At 37.6% G+C, this 16349-nt stretch overlaps 1 protein-coding gene across 1 annotated transcript in view; it reads right to left on the bottom strand.

Annotated features, from left to right (window-relative positions):
* Positions 1-3478: 3478 nt before the first annotated feature.
* RAB11A (RAB11A, member RAS oncogene family) overlaps positions 3479-16349 on the bottom strand; it is a 31751-nt gene continuing 18880 nt past the window's right edge. Inside the window, exon 5 of the mRNA XM_047767116.1 lies at positions 3479-6194. Coding sequence (XP_047623072.1) covers positions 6055-6194 — 140 coding nt within the window. The 3' untranslated portion in view covers positions 3479-6054. The remainder of the gene's footprint in view (positions 6195-16349) is intronic.

The following is a 16349-nucleotide window of genomic DNA, read 5'->3' as shown; positions in this document are numbered from 1 at the left end:
TTTCTCAAACTAATTTAACAAGAATGCCTACTGTTGTGTTGCAAACTGAAAATGTGTCTATAATCTACACCTTAGGTTTAAAGGTAGAACTAACCTAGTTTGGTCACTTTTGACAGCCAGAAAAATGAAAAATTATCCCTCCCAATAGATTAAAATAAAGTGAAAAGGTTCTATCAAATTTATAATGAGAACCTCTTCCTTTAAAGTAATGAATGGGACCAATATTCTTGCTCTTGTCCAAAAATAATTGAAAAATCTCAGACACATCAGTATACTCAAATAGAGAATTTCTTTGCTTTCACAAAGAACTGGACCCAAAGACAACCATTACAACTTGTGCTCAGCTCCAGAGACACAAAGGTACGTCTATGGAACAGAATAAAGGCAAGTGTAAAGGCCACCTAATTTGCATAAGTGCAATGAATAGCTCTGTCCGCTAGTAGAAGTTTTCACCCACTACAGTACTCTGGGTGCATCTGTTTTAGGACTTTTAAAAACATATCTTTGTGACCTAACTGGTAAAGACCCAGCAGAAGTAATTTTGTAATAGAATAGATGCTAAAAAACCCGTGAATTCAATGGGTTAGTTAAAAATTCCTCCCTCCGTAAGTTCAAAGTTTTATATATAATCCTCATACTTAAAGTCAAACTAAAACCTTTCAACTTATCAGTTCACAAGGCTTACAGTGACACCCAAACATTAATTCCATTTAATAAAATGTTTAACCAAGACTAATACAGTTTTGCTAGTTAGAGATTAAGACTCCCTCACAAAAGATCTTACTAGCAGATAATTCTGAAAGGCTGGGGCTTTAAAATCTGAATGAAAGACAAACATAACAGTTATAAGGCTAAAAAAGGTATTTACTGAGTGTAACAGTGTACGATTATGACTTACAAGGCTCAGACTACCCAATACCAAAATGATAATCAAATGCTGCGTGTTGTACACTGCATTACTGCAAGTTGTACTCTCAATACAGAAGACTCAAGAATGATACCATTAGTCATTTATCCAGCCAGAAGGAAGACAGAAGAGGCCAATTAATCTTCACGGCAACAGAAGACAGAAAATCTTTCTCAGAAGGGATGGATGGATTTATTATACTATTATTTATATTTGTGTATAATAATTATTACATATTATATATGGTAATTTTATGTAACAATTTTTATTTTAAAAATGTTTAATCTGAGTGGTAATTCTCAGACTATAGCCCCCCCCCACCAATGCTTAACTAGAATGAACCCCCATGCTCTTTTGGATGGTTCTTACTGTTCCAACATGGGATTGTAGGAGGGACAAATATCAAGAAGGTAAGTAGGAACAAAGCACTTTCCCTACCCTTGTGGATCTTACAATGTAGTGAATACAAAGAGGCAGAGATAAATGGAGGGTCCTGATAATCAGTGGAGTGGTATTTATACATTTTCTTTCCTGACTTCCAGAGCTAAAAAGATTCTAAACAGTGGTCCAATTCAAACCCACAGAAGGTGAAATCTCTGATCTGCAGTGACAGATGTCAGATTACCTCCTCTTTCCAGTTTCGACCTCCCAAACCCCAGCAGATAGCCCACCAGAGCTTTGGGTAAGAGCCTTCGGAATGAGTCTAAAAAGCAGTATATTTATTCATTAGGATAGGGATAACAGGATCTGAGGTTTTGTGGTTTGGGGCAAGGTCAAGTTCCACTGACACAGAAAAGCAATCTGTTGGCTATTAATTTTCCCTATCATCACTGGTACTGATAACAAAATAGCTAACAACCAATATACATGGCACCTATGCCAGGACCTATCGATTCTATGCTTAATAATGTTAAATAATTCAAGTCAAATGTTTACAAATAATTAGATTACCATATATAGCCAAATAATGCCATTTATATTGTGTACACATAAACTTACAGACTTAGATTTAATCACTGGTTCTACTGGTGAAATCAGTCCAGAGACTGATCTACCTTACTGTACATTCCTCTTAGAGATTTAAAAAAAAAAAATTAAAAATAAAATGTTTTTGGAGTCCCTGCTGTAGTGCAGCAGGTTTAAGGATCCATCATTGTCTCTGCAACAGTGCAGGTTTGATCCCCAGCCCGGCACAATGGGTTAAGGAACGAGCGTTGCCATCGCTGTAGCATAGGTCTCAGCTGCAGCTCGGATTCTATCCCTGGCCCAGAAACTTGCATGTGCCACAGGTGCGGCAGGAAAAAAAAAAAGTTTTTAAAAGTTGTCTCTCCTAGACATGAATACATTTTAAGGTATATATTAAAAGCCAGCAGAATTTTCTTTTAATAGTAAAAGTCAAAAAAACAAGCAATCCCCAAGCTCACAGGTGACATAGCAGCCCCTTAGTGCTCCTTACCCCTTAGTACATACATACGGTATTTTGATGCATATTGTCAAAATCAACAGTCATTTTGCAAATGTTCTGAAAGCTTTCATCTTATTTAATGGCATTAACATGGAAATAAAGATAGCATTTTAATCAAGACCAAATACATCTTGCAAAGCATACACCTGATTTTTACCTAACTACTAAATTTTAATTAGAATGTGTAATAATTTGGCTCTAGTACCTGAAGAAGTGTTCATTCATAGAATTACTGAATTAAAGCTGGAATAAACCCCAGAAATGATCTAATCCAGTCCCATTATTAACTGGAAGACAGTGAGGCTCAGAGATAAAATGATTACAAGAGCTGTGACTAGAAGCCAAGTTTCTGTCACCCAGTCCAGTGCTCTATTATACCTGCCATTTTCAATCTTTTAACTCAGAATTCAGCATGCTTTGTAATATATGCCCAGCATCAACTTCCTTTCAAATATTTCTCTATCCTCTAATTCCATTTTTAGGAAAATGGAAATTTCAATTAAAATTCTCTCAGCTTATTCCCAATGGTCTCCCTTACATAATTCTAATGAATTAGCATTTTGTATTACATTAGTGTTACCATCAGCCTCTTATAATTTGGGAAAACAAAACTATTCTTTAAAATATTAGAATGACATCTCCAGTTTATTTGGCATATTGTAGAGTTGAGTGGAAAAGGTGACCTGTTAAATCCCAGGAAGGGCAGCAGCGCCAACACTGTCCCAACCAGAACAAAAATCAGTCTTCTTCAGCAGCAGTCCGTTATGCTAACTCAGTAAATGTTGTGGTGAAAGAAGGTCCTGCCATGGTCTTTGTTCACTTTTTTTCCCACAGAGGGAATGGATATTTTTATGCACAATTCATATTTTGTTTTGAATTTTTTCAGGCTTATGATGTTTATGAAACATCAAATAACCAACCTCCCTTTTCTCCTCTGTTTAAAAACAAAAAAAACAACTTCCATAAATTGAATGAAACTAAACAGATTGTGGAGTCAGCTCTTAATTATCCACCCAGCCTTTGAATTATTCTGCCCTGATGTTGGCAAAATTGTTTCAATAGTAGTTTTTTCTTTTAAAGTTAGATGGAAAAGATTATCACAATAATTCGAACCACCAAGAGCATTTTTATTTCCTTAATACAAATCACTGATGACAAAAATTAAGATGTTTATTTCCCTAATGATGAAATAAATATGACTAGCTCTGAGGGGCAATCCAAACTCTTAAGTCTAACTTTTCTACAGAACCCTCTGGCGTAAGTCATCAGCTAGCACTCCTTCTTAGAATTTACCATGCTCAAAGCAATGGCAAAAGAAACTTACCCTTACAGAGTAACAACTACTATTAGAAATCATAAATAGAATTTAAGAACAATGACATAGAAGTTTAAATCAAGTTAAGGATTTGCCTTTCAAGGACAACAGGTTAAAAAAAAATTCAAAATTAAAATAACTGAAAAGCAAGGTCAAAAAGCAAAATAATTCTAAACTACCTTGAGCCTTAAATTGTCATTATGTTTAAAAACGTAATGTTTCTTAAAGACTTGAGACAGTCTGTCTCCCGAGATACTATTTAGAATGAAGACATTCATTGAAATGCAATCAAATCCATTTTCTACTACTACTTAAGGTTTCTTGGAATTCTCCCAAGATCTAACCGTGCCCAAAGCAACATGAAGTCTACATTTAGTAAATATTCAGTTACTGTATTCATTTTCAACTTACTACCTAGTTTCTCCTTCTCTTAAATAATTTTGTAAAAAATATACTACCAATTTTGAGTAAAATAGTGATGGAGCCTTTTCTTGGGTCTGCTGACACTGTTACATATCCAAGTACAGAGATTAGCTTCCTAATGTTTTTGGTAATGCTTTTTCCAAGAACAGCACAACTGAACTACATGTCTATAATCAAAGCTAAATTCACACAATGATGCCTCCAATTCAATTGTTTACTCTGAATCAAAGGACCTATTCTCTTACTCATTAGAATCAAATATTCCATGGCTACATTCAAAGTACTCAAAGGAAAAATATAATCTGACAACATAAAGAATAGTCCCCCTATAACTGTTTATTAGAATGTGAATATATTCCAAATCAATAACTAAAAAAAAAAATCAAGTTACAGAGCATGCATAAAATACAAAGTAGCGATTTACAAATAGATAGTAGTATCTTCATAACCAATACACTAAAATAATAAAATGGCTACAGAAGAAAACTAAAATGACTGACCAAGGCAATGCCTTCCGTGCACCCCACACGTCATGAGCACCGCAAAAGACAGAAGATTAACTATGAAACATAGTAATCTATGCAAGCCCACACACATGTATACTTTGGGGATATTCCACCATCCTGAATAGTATCACTTCAGTTGACACAACTTTCAGAACACTGCAGAGTTAAGTGCTTAATATTATCCACAAGAAAATAAAACTAAATATTAGTGTGCACATTTGTGAATGAGAAACAAGTTGCTCCATTGATTTCAATAATGTAGTGGAAGAAAACTTTCAGGTTTGTACAATGCCTAAATGCATTCTATTTAAATTCAAGGTACTATTTAATTCAAGGTACTATTTCAACTTACGTACTAAAAGAATACATGCCTTTAAGTGGTACCACTTGAGCAGAAGTTAACCTCTCATTGTATTCTTTAGACAAACTGAAACCAGATATTTAACTGGACTATATTCCGTAATATACTGCAAAACTAAAAAAATCAGCCTTAATTAAATAATTATCCATGCCTGCTGGTAGATATGGTGATAAAACTAGGTTGCATTTCATTTACTGGAAAGTTTTAAAACAAAATTAACACTTCACCATCAGATACTAAGCATTAAACCAGTTATTGCCTGAGCAATAAAATGCCACATGATCTACTGCTGGGAAATTAGATAAGTTAAATGACTTGGGCTGCCTGATCACTGTAATAAAGGCACCTCAGGATGGAATTCCACCAGTCGCTCCAGTTCCCAGCCTGCCAGGCAGTACTGTTTTAACATATGGCCCCATAACCATACTGCTACTGAAATCATCAGTCTTTTGTGTTAAGATAATTCTTATCCAGAAAAAAAGTGTCCCCCCTCTCTAGTCAACTTTGATGTTTACAAAAATTAAAAAATAAAATTTACTAAACTACATAACCCTATTAAGGCATTTTAGAAATTGACTTCCAGAATAATGGAAAATTTTCAAGCTCTCAAAATTCTGCTATGTTTATAGGGCAATCCTTAGATTCATGGAAATACACACTGCAAGTGAGAGAAGAGTGTGTTAATTATAAGCTGCTCTGTGGCAAAATGATAGCTTATTTCCAGAGTCTTCTTAGTTTGATTTAATCAAGACTGATAGGTCTAAGCTTCAAGGGATCAAGTTCTATTATGTCCTACAGTGACAGCTTCCATGATGAAAAGTAAACAATAATTGAGGAATCCAAATATTCAGTTTATTAAACTAAGGCTAGTGAAGCCATAGCATGAAAAAAAGCTGCAGTCATTTGGGACAAGTGGATGATTTTATAAAGCTAAAATCAAAAGACTTAAGACATGGAAAAATTCATAAGTATGAGGAAGTAATAAAACAAAAATGACCACAAGAATTACAAATATATTTAAATCTCAGACCTGGGAATTGAACTATACACATTCTTCTAGGGGAGAAAAGAAAATCCTTATATGTTCTGACAGCACTGCACCTTTGGCTTGTTTTCAGTGGTTGGTGGAACATGAATAGGAACCACATTGTTGCTTGGAGACATGTCATTTTCACGTCTGTCTGACATTTGCTTCTGGGAAACAATGCGGTATATCTCTGAGTAAAAAAAAGAAACAGCAATACTCAGGGTGAACAGAGCCATCAACAGGTGATATGAAAAACACAAAGAGGTAGAAGTTATATTCGTGAAAATAAACAAACTGAAGAGAGACTGCATATACTCAAAGTTTTACTTTCACACAGCCACTGATTTAGAGTCAACCCACTATTTTAACAATTTCCCTTACAGTAAGAAGAGAAACGAAGGTTTTCCATTTCAGAGAGAAAGGTTCACCCGTTAATCTTGGTTAAAAGAGATTACACAGTTTGGGGGCTTAGATCTAAATTAAGTCTTGACAGTATTTTCGGTCTACCCTTACCAAAAAAAACCACTACATACAGTGACACTGTACCACAGAAAAATTAAAACAAATTTGCAATATCCAACACATTAGGTATTTCTATTGGCTATGTAAGAATGAACACAAATTCATATATTAGTCACAATCCCAAAAGACTCCTGGAAAAGAAGAGAAAGATAATGTTTATCAGTGCCTCCTGAACTCAAGTTGAATTGTAATTAAATAACTATTCAAAACAGGCAACTGATTTTCTAGGACACTTATCAGAACTAGTTGTTTAGCAGCAACCTTTTTCTCTACCATTAAATAAAGCTGAGGAATGCTGCCTGCCAGAACAGTAAACAAAGATGTTGAGACCATCAAGCCATCAGTCACTGCCGTCCTCTACCCACCATGGTGCACCCTGAGGGGACTGCACACTAGACAATACTGTATACGCAGAGTTCTTGGATGTGATATATGGTATTGCAATTATGTAGGAGAATGCCTTGTTCCTAAGAGATAAAATGCTCAAGTATTTAGTAACAAATGCCACATCTACAACTGAACTTCCAAATATTGAGCAAAAGGGAAAAAAGTATACTTATATATGTAGAAATAAACCAAATGCAGCAAAATGTTAATAATTGAGATTTTTAGATGAAGGATATATGTGTTCACTATATTATTTCTGTAATATTTAAAAAACAGACAGTGGAATCATATTTTCAAAATACTCCAAGAACACAGCGACCAAGTGCAGTGTATGAACATCATTTGGATTTAAATTTGAGACAGGAAATTTTAATACTGTTTGGATAACAGAGGACAACAAGGAATTACTGCTAATTTTTAGGTTTTGTTATGGGTTTTAAGTTCTATGTTTTAGATTTACATCACAGAATCTTTACAAATGAAATGATATAATATCTGGGATTTATTTCAAAATAATGGGGGAGGGAGTGAGTGGAAGAAGACTGGCTCTGAACTGATAGTTGTTGATGGCTACCCAGAAGTTCATGATACCATCCTACTTTTGGTATGGGGGAAACTTTCCACAATAAAAAGTTAAAGAAAAAGAAACGTATTAACTAAGTTAATATATTTTCTCCAAATTAAGAAATAATTTCCCTAAAGCTGAACAACAAGCTATAATCAACTGAATATGTAAACTAACAAAAACACTGTACCTTTTCTTATGCTTTTGGGGGGTGGGTGTAAAATTTATTTTAGAAAGTTGACAGTGGTTCAAAGGTGAAGAAGCACAAAGAGAAAAAAATTAGATTACAATAAAGAAAAGCTAACTAAACTTAAAAAAAAAGAAAACCAGGATATGAAGGACATGGAATCCTCGATTAGATTCTTTACATGGAAAAGGGACGAGATTAGAGTGGGTCAAGGGTAAAGAGAAAGACAATCATTCAATTAGGCTAGTTGTTAAGGAATAAAGATAATCATCAACTTACTATAAAACTATACCATTCATTCTTTTTTCTTAATGATTTCTCTCTGCACTCAAACTGGGATGACACTTCTTTCTCAAGTGCAATTGATTAAATGTGCCCCCCTACAAATTTTAACTGTTATTTTTCTTTTTAGGGCCGCACCTGCAACATATAGAGGTTCCCAAGTTAGGGGCTGAATTGGAGCTGCAGCTGCCAGCCTATGCCACAGCCACGCCAGATCTGAGCCACATCTGCAACCTACACTGCAGTTCATGGCAACACTGGATACTTAACCCCATGAGAGGGACCAGGTCTTCGTGGATACTAGTCGAGTTCGTTACCACTGAGCCACAATGGGAACTCCAATTTTAACTTCTTTACAAGTGATTTTAAACATTAAGTTAGGGGATTAAGATGGCAGAGCAGAAGGACTAAAGCTCACCTTCTCTCATAAAAGAAACAAAATTACAACCAACTGCTGAACAACCTTCAACAAAATAGACTGGAAACTATCAAAGAAAGATATCCTACTCCAGAAGACTAAGAGGAGGCCATATGGAGACAGTAAGAGGGGCTATTATGTGATACTGTAACCCCATACCCCCCTGAGGTGGGCAGCCCAAAGACTGGAAAGTAACTATACAGCAGAGGATCACCCATGGGAGTGAGAGCTCTGAGCCCCACATCAGGTTCACACACCTGGGGCTCTGGCATTGGGAGGAGGAGCCCCCAGAGTAGCTGGCATTGAGGACCAGTGGGGCTTTCATGCAGGATCTCCACAGAACTGGGGGAAACAGAGACTCCACTCTTGAAAGGTGCACACAGGCTTTCAAGTGCACTGGGTCCTAGGGCAAAGCAGAGACCCCACAGTGATCTGCGTCAGACCTACCTGAGGTTGTTGGAGGATTTCCTGGGAAAACATGGGGTGACTATGGCTCATTGTGGGGGAAGGACATTGGAGCCAAAGGTCTCAGGAATAATCATCAGCCAGGACTCCTCTAGAGGTGACTATATTGGAAAAATCTGGCTCTGCCCACCAGGACTGAGAAGCCCTAAGCCAAACAACAAACTGAGTGGGAACAGAGCCCCAACCATCAGCAACTGGCTGCCTAAAGACCCCCCAGGTGCAAAGCTGCCTCTAATTATACCCAGAGACAAAGCACCACCCACCAGAAAGATAAAATCAGCTAGACCTACCAGTGGGCAGACACCAGTGCCCCCATCAGGAAGCCTGCAGCAAGCCCCTGTACCAACTTCAGTCACAAGGGGAGCAGACATCAGAAGCAAGACAGGCTACAACCCTATTGTCTTCAAAAAGGAGACCACACCAAAAATCTATACCAAATGAAAAGGCAGAGAATTGACTCAGATAAAGGAACAAGAAAAAGCTCCAGAAAAACAGCTAAGTGATGTGGAGATTACCAAGCTCCCTGAAAAAGACTTTGACTAATGATAGTAAAGATGCTTGAGGATCTTGGAAATAAACTGGAGGCAAAGATTGATAAATTACAAGAAATACTGAACAAAGAAATTGAAGATTTAAGGATTAAGCAAGCAGAGATGCAAAATATAACAACTGAAATAAAAAATTCACTAGAAGGAACCAAAAGAATACAGGAGGCAGAAGAATGAATAAGTGAAGTAGAAGACAGACTAGTGGAAATCACTGATGTGGAAAAGAGAAAAAACGATTAAAAAAAAAAATGAAGACAGTCTGAGAACTCTGGCACAGCATTAAATGCACCAACATCCATAATGTAGAGGTGCCAGGAGGAGAAGAGAGGAAGGGCCAGAGAAAATATTTCAAGAGATAATAGCTGAAAACTTCCCTAACATGGGAAAGGAATCACTCACTCAAATCCAGGAAGCACACTGAGTACCATATAAAATAAACCTAAGGAGGAACACTCTGAGATACAAATTAATCAAACTGACCAAAATTAAAGACAAAGAAAATACTAAAAGCAGCTAGGGAATAGAAACAAATAACATATACAGGAACCCCAATAAGGTTATCAGCTGATTTTTCACCAGAAACTCTGCAGGCCAAGAAGAAGCGGCATGATAAAGTGATGAAAGGAAAAAACCTCCAACCAGGATTACTCTACCCAACAAGGAAGGCTGTCATTAAAATTTGAAGGAGAAATCAAAAGCTTCACAGACAAGCAAAAGCTAAGAGAATTCAGCACCACCAAACAAGCTTTACAACAAATACTAAAGGAACTTCTCTAGGTGGGAAAGAAAAGGCCACAACTAGAAACAAAAATATTACAAATGACAAAGCTCACCAGTAAAGGCATACATATAGCAAAAGCAGGAAATCATCCACACACAAATATGTTACCGAAACCAGAAATCCTGAGAAGAGGAGGGTACAGATGCAGGATACTGAAGATGCTCTTGCAATTAAGAGACCAACAACTTAAAACAATCTTGTATCTATTATAGACTCCTATATCAAAACTTCATGGTATTAAAAAAAAAAAGACAAAAAGGGAGTTCCTGTCATGGTTCAGTGGTTAAGAAATGCAACTGGGATCCATGAGGATACCAGTTCGATTCCTGACCTCGCTCAGTGTGTCGGGGATCCGGTGTTGCCGTGAGCTGTGCTATAGGTCATAGACATGGCTCAGATCTCCCATTGCCGTGGCTGTGGTATAGGCTGGCAGCTGTGGCTCCAATTAGACACCTAGCCTGGGAACCTCGTTATGCCTCAGGTGCAGTCCTAAAAAGACAAAACAAAACCCTTCATGGTAACTGTAAACCAAAAATCTGGAACAGGAATTCCAGTCGTGGCTTGGCAGAAACTAATCTGACTAACATCCATGAGGACGTAGGTTCAATCCCTGACCTTGCTCAATGGGTTAGGGATCTGGCATTGCCGTGAGCTGTGGTGAAGGTCACAGATGTGGCTCAGATCTGGTGTTGCTGTGGTTGTGGTGTAGGCCAGCGGCTACAGCTCTGATTTGACCCCTAGCCTGAGAACCTCCATGTGCTGTAGGTGTGGCCCTAAGAAGAGCCCCCTACCACCAAAAATCTTGATACACACACAAATAAGAAAAAGCAATCCAAGCACAACACTAAAGATAGTCATCAAACGATAAGAGAACACGAAGTGAAGAAAAAAGACCAACAAAAACAAATCCAAAACAATTAGGAAAATGGCAATAAGAACATACGTAGCAATAATTACCTCAAAAATAAATGGACTGGAGTTCCCGTCGTGGCACAGTGGTTAACAAATCCGACTAGGAACCATGAGGTTGCGAGTTCAATCCCTGGCCTTGCTCAGTGGGTTAACGATCCGGCATTGCCGTGAGCTGTGGTGTAGGTCGCAGACGCAGCACGGATCCTGTGTTGCTGTGGCTCTGGCGTAGGCCGGTGGCTACAGCTCTGATTAGACCCCTAGCCTGGGAACCTCCATGTGCCGCAGGAGTGGCCCAAGAAGTGGCATAAATAAATAAATAAATGGACTAAATGCCCCAACCAAAAGACACAGACTGGCTGACTGGATACAAGACCCATGCATATGCTGTCTTCAAGAGACCCACTTCAATTCTAGGGACACATACAAATTGAAAGTGAGAGGATGCAAGAAGATATGCCATGCAAACAGTAATCCAAAGAAAGTTGGACAAAACAGACCTTAAAATCAAGAATATTATAAGAGAGAAAGAAGGACATTACATAACCATCAAAGGCTCAATCCAAGAAGAAGATATAACAATCGTATATATGTGTCCAACATAGGATCATCTCAATATAAGGCAACTACTAATAACCTCAAAAGGAGAAATTGACAATAACACAATAATAGTGGGGGACTTTAACACACCACTTACAGCAATGGACAGATCATCCAGAAAGAAAATCAGCAAGGAAACACAGGTCTCAAATGATGCATCAAACCAGATGGACTTAACAAATAGTTAATAGATACTGATAGAACATTCCATCCAAAAGGAGCAGAATACACATTCTTCTCAAGTGCATAGAGAACATCCTCTAGGATAGATCACATTCTGGGCCACAAACCAAGCTTTGGTAAATTTAAGAAAATTGACATCATATCAAGCATTTCTTCCCACCACAATGCTATACAACCAGGAATCAAGAAAAAAAAAAACCCCGAAAACACATGGAAACTAAACAACATGCTACTCAACAGTCAATGGATCACTGAAGAAATCAAGGAGGAAATTTAAAAAATACCTAGAAGCAAATGACAACAAAGATACGATATTCCAAAACCTATGGAATTCAGCAAAAGCAGTTCTGAGATAGAAGTTTAGAGCAATACAAGCCTACCTCAGGAAACAAGAAAAAGCTCAAACACACAATGTAACTTTATACCTAAAGCAACTACAGAAAGAAGAACAGACAAAACCCAAAGTTAGCAGAAGGAAAGAAACTGTAAAGATCAGAGCAGAAATAAATGACATAGAAAAGAAGAAAACCATAAAAAAGATCAATGAAACTAAAAGCTGGTTCTTTGAAAAGATCAACAAAATTGATAAACCCTTAGCCAGACTTATGAAGAAAAAGAGAGGACTCAAATCAATAAGATTAGAAATGAAAAAGGAAAAGTTACAAAGGATTGTAAAAGACTACTATAAGCAACTATATGCCAATAAAGTGGACAACCCAGAAGAAATGGACAGATGTACAATCTTCCAAGACTAAACCAAGATGAAATAGAAAAGATGAACAAACCAATCACAAGTACTGAAATTGAAACTCGGATTAAAAACTTTCAACAAACAAAAGCATAGGACCAGATGACTTCACAGGCAAATTCTATCAAAATTTACAGAAAAGAGTTAACACCTCTCCTTCTGAAACTATTTCTAAAAATTGAAGGGAAAGGAACACACCCAAACTCATTCTGAGGCCACCATCACCCTGATACCAAAACCAGACAAAGATACCACAAAAAAAGAAAACTACAGGCCAATGTCACTGATGAACATAGATGCAAAAATCTTCAACAAAATACTAGCAAATGGAATCCAACAATACATTAAAAGGATTGTACATTATGATCAAGTGGGATTTGTCCCAGGGATGCAAGGATTTTTCAGCATCTGCAAACTGGTCAGTGTGATACACCACATTAATAGATGAAAGAAGAAAAACCATGTGATCCTCTCAAAAAGATACAGAAAAAGCTTCTGACAACACCCATTTCTGGTAAAAACCCTCCAGAAAGTGGGCACAAAGGAACCCTATCTCAACATAATAAAGGCCGTATATGACAAACCCACAGCTAACATCATTCTCAACGGTGAAAAGCTGAAAGAATTCCCACTAAGATCAGGAACAAGACAAGTAGATCTGCTCTCGCCACTGCTTCCACCATAGTTTTGGAAGTCCTAGCCAAGGCAATTAGAGAAGTAAAAGAATTAAAAGGAATCCAAATTGGAAAGGAAGAAGAAAAACTATCACTATTTGCAGACGACATGATACTATACCTAGAGAATCCTAAAGACTACCAGAAAACCATTAGAGCTCATCAATGAATCTGGCTAAGTTGCAGGATACAAAATTACTACACAGAAATAGATTGCATCTCTTTCTACTAACAATGAAAGATCAGAAAGAAATCAGTGAAACCATTCCATTTACCGTCACATCAAAAAAAGTAAAATACCTAGGAATAAACCTACCTAAAGAGACAAAAGACCTGTACTCTGAAAACTATAAAATGCTGATGAAAGAAGTCAAAAATGACACAGATGGAAAGATATACCATGCTCTTGGATTGGAAGAATCAATACTGTCAAAATGACTATACGGCCCAGGCAACCTACAGATTCAGTGGAATCCCTATCAAATTACCAATGGCATTGTTCATATAACTAGAACAAACTATTTTAAAGTTTGTTTGGAAGTACAAAAGACCCAGAAGAGCCAAAGCAATCCTGAGAAAGAAAAATGGAGGAATCAGGAATAGAGGAATCAGGCTCCCTGATTTCAGACTATATTACAAAGTTTGTCATCAAAACCGTATGGTACTGGCACAAAAACAGAAATATAGATCAGTGGAACAGGATAGAAAGCCCAGAATTAAATCCACACACCAGAAGTTCCTGTTGTGGTGCAGCAGAAATGAATCCAACTAGTATCCATAAGGATGTGGGTTCGATCCCTGGCTTCACTCAGTGGGTCAGGGATCTGGCATTGCCATGAGCTCTGGTGGTGCAGATCGCAGACACTGCTCAGATCCCACGTGGCTATGGCTGTGGCTGTGGCCAGCAGCAGCTGTAGCTCTGATTCAACCCCTAGCCTGGGAACTTCCATATGCTTCAGGTGCAGCCCTAAAAAGCAAAACAAAAAACAAACCCTCACACCTACAGTCAACTAATCTATGACAAAGGAGGCAAGAATACAAAATGGAGAAAAGACAGTTCCTTCAATAAGTGATGCTGGCAAAACGGGATAGCTAAATGGAAATAAAATTAGAACACTCCCTAACACCATAAACAAAAATAAACTCAAAAGGGATTAAAGACCTAAATGTAAGACTGGATACTATAAAACTCTTAGAGGAAAACAGGCTGAACACTCTCTGACATAAACCACAGCAATATCTTCTCAGATCCACCTCCTAGAGTAATGAAAATAAAAACGAACAAATGGAATCTGATTAAACCTAAAAGTTTTTGCACAGCAAAGCAAACTCTAAACAAAACAAAAAGACAACCCACAGAATGGGAGAAAATATTTCCAAATGAAGCGACTGACCAGGGATTAATCTACAAAATATATGAACACCTCCTGCAGCTCAATGACAGAAAAACCACCCCATCAAAAAATAGGCAGAAGGGAGCTCCCATCGTGGCACAGTGGTTAATGAATCTGACTAGAAACCTCGGGATAGATGCCTGGCCTTGCTCAGTGGGTTAAGGATCCAGCGTTGCCGTGAGCTATGGTGCAGGTTGCAGACGCAGCTCAGATCTCGAGTTGCTGTGGCTCTGGCGTAGGCCGGTGGCTACAGCTCCAATTAGACCCCTAGCCTAGGAATCTCCATATGCCGCAGTAGTGGCCCTAGAAAAGGCAAAAAGACAAAAAAACAAAAAACAAAAAAATGATCTAAACAGACAATTCTCCAAAATATACAGATGGCAAAAAAAAAAAAAAAAAAAAACCACAGGAAAAGATGCTCAACATCGCTAATTACTAGAGAAATGCAAATCAAAACCACTATGAGGTGCCCCCTTGCACCAGCCAGAATGGCCATCATCAAAGTCTACAAACAATAAGTGCTGGAGAGGGTTTGGAGAAAAGGGAACCCTATTACACTGTTGGTGGGAATGTAAGGTGGCACAACCACTATGGAAAACAGTATGGAGGGTCCACAAAAAACTAAAAATAGAATTACCACATGATCCAGCAATCCCACTCCTGGGCATCTAACCAAGGAAAACCATGACTCGAAAAGATACACGTATTCCAATGCTCACTATGCACTATATACAATGGGCAAGACACGAAAGCAACATAAATGTCCATCAACAGAAGAGCGAATAAGGAAGATGTGGTACATATACACAATGGAATATTACTCAACCATTAAAAGGAATGAAATAATGGCATCTGCCTCAATATGGATGGATCTAGAAATTATCACGCTAAATGAAGTCGGACAGTGAGACACAAACATCATATGCTATCACTTACATTCAGAATCTAAAAAAAGGGCACAGTGAACTTATTTGCAGAACAGAAACTGACTTGCAGAGACTGAAAAACTTATGGTTACCAAAGGAGACAGGGTGCAAGGGGAGGGATGGGCCAGGGGTTTGGGATGGAAATGTTTTGAAACTGGGTTGTGATAATGCTTGTACAACTATAAATGTAACAAAAACTCATTGAATTTTTTTTAAAAAGTATTAAAAACATATATATATTAAGTTAGGGGAACCAAAACAAAAAATACCTTACAGGTTCTTACATGAAAACCAAATACTGGAAGAGAGGAAAAGGTAGAGTTCTCAGAGAACACAGAAAGGTAAATAATTAAAGAGATCTCGCCACAAAGAAAGAAATTTGAGCAGTATTGTCAAACTGCCTGCAAATACCGCATACTGTTTTGTAGAAATGGATTACTGACACATTTGCTCCAGTCACCAAAAAGATGTCCACTAATAAAAAATGCCACCCAAGGCAACAAAACAGAGAAAGTATTAGAAAATTAGAAGGCTTTTTTCTTTCAGTTAAAATAGGTACCAAGAGGGTACACAAGTAATTAACACATCTTCTGGCTGGGTGTGTCACTTAAAAAAAACCTTTGATAAAAAAATAGAAGCAGATACCTTCTAGCTGGTATCTGGTTAGAGAAGGTTATTTAAGTAGGGGGAGGGGAATAAGACTATAACTTGCTAAACCCGATGCAAATATTTTCCTCTTTGAAGGACATGTTCTCC

The sequence above is a fragment of the Phacochoerus africanus genome, chromosome 2 (genome assembly GCF_016906955.1).
Source record: "Phacochoerus africanus isolate WHEZ1 chromosome 2, ROS_Pafr_v1, whole genome shotgun sequence".
Classification (NCBI taxonomy): Eukaryota; Metazoa; Chordata; class Mammalia; order Artiodactyla; family Suidae; genus Phacochoerus; species Phacochoerus africanus.
Note: the sequence above shows the minus strand (reverse complement) of the source record. Positions and strands in the feature narration are given on the sequence as shown.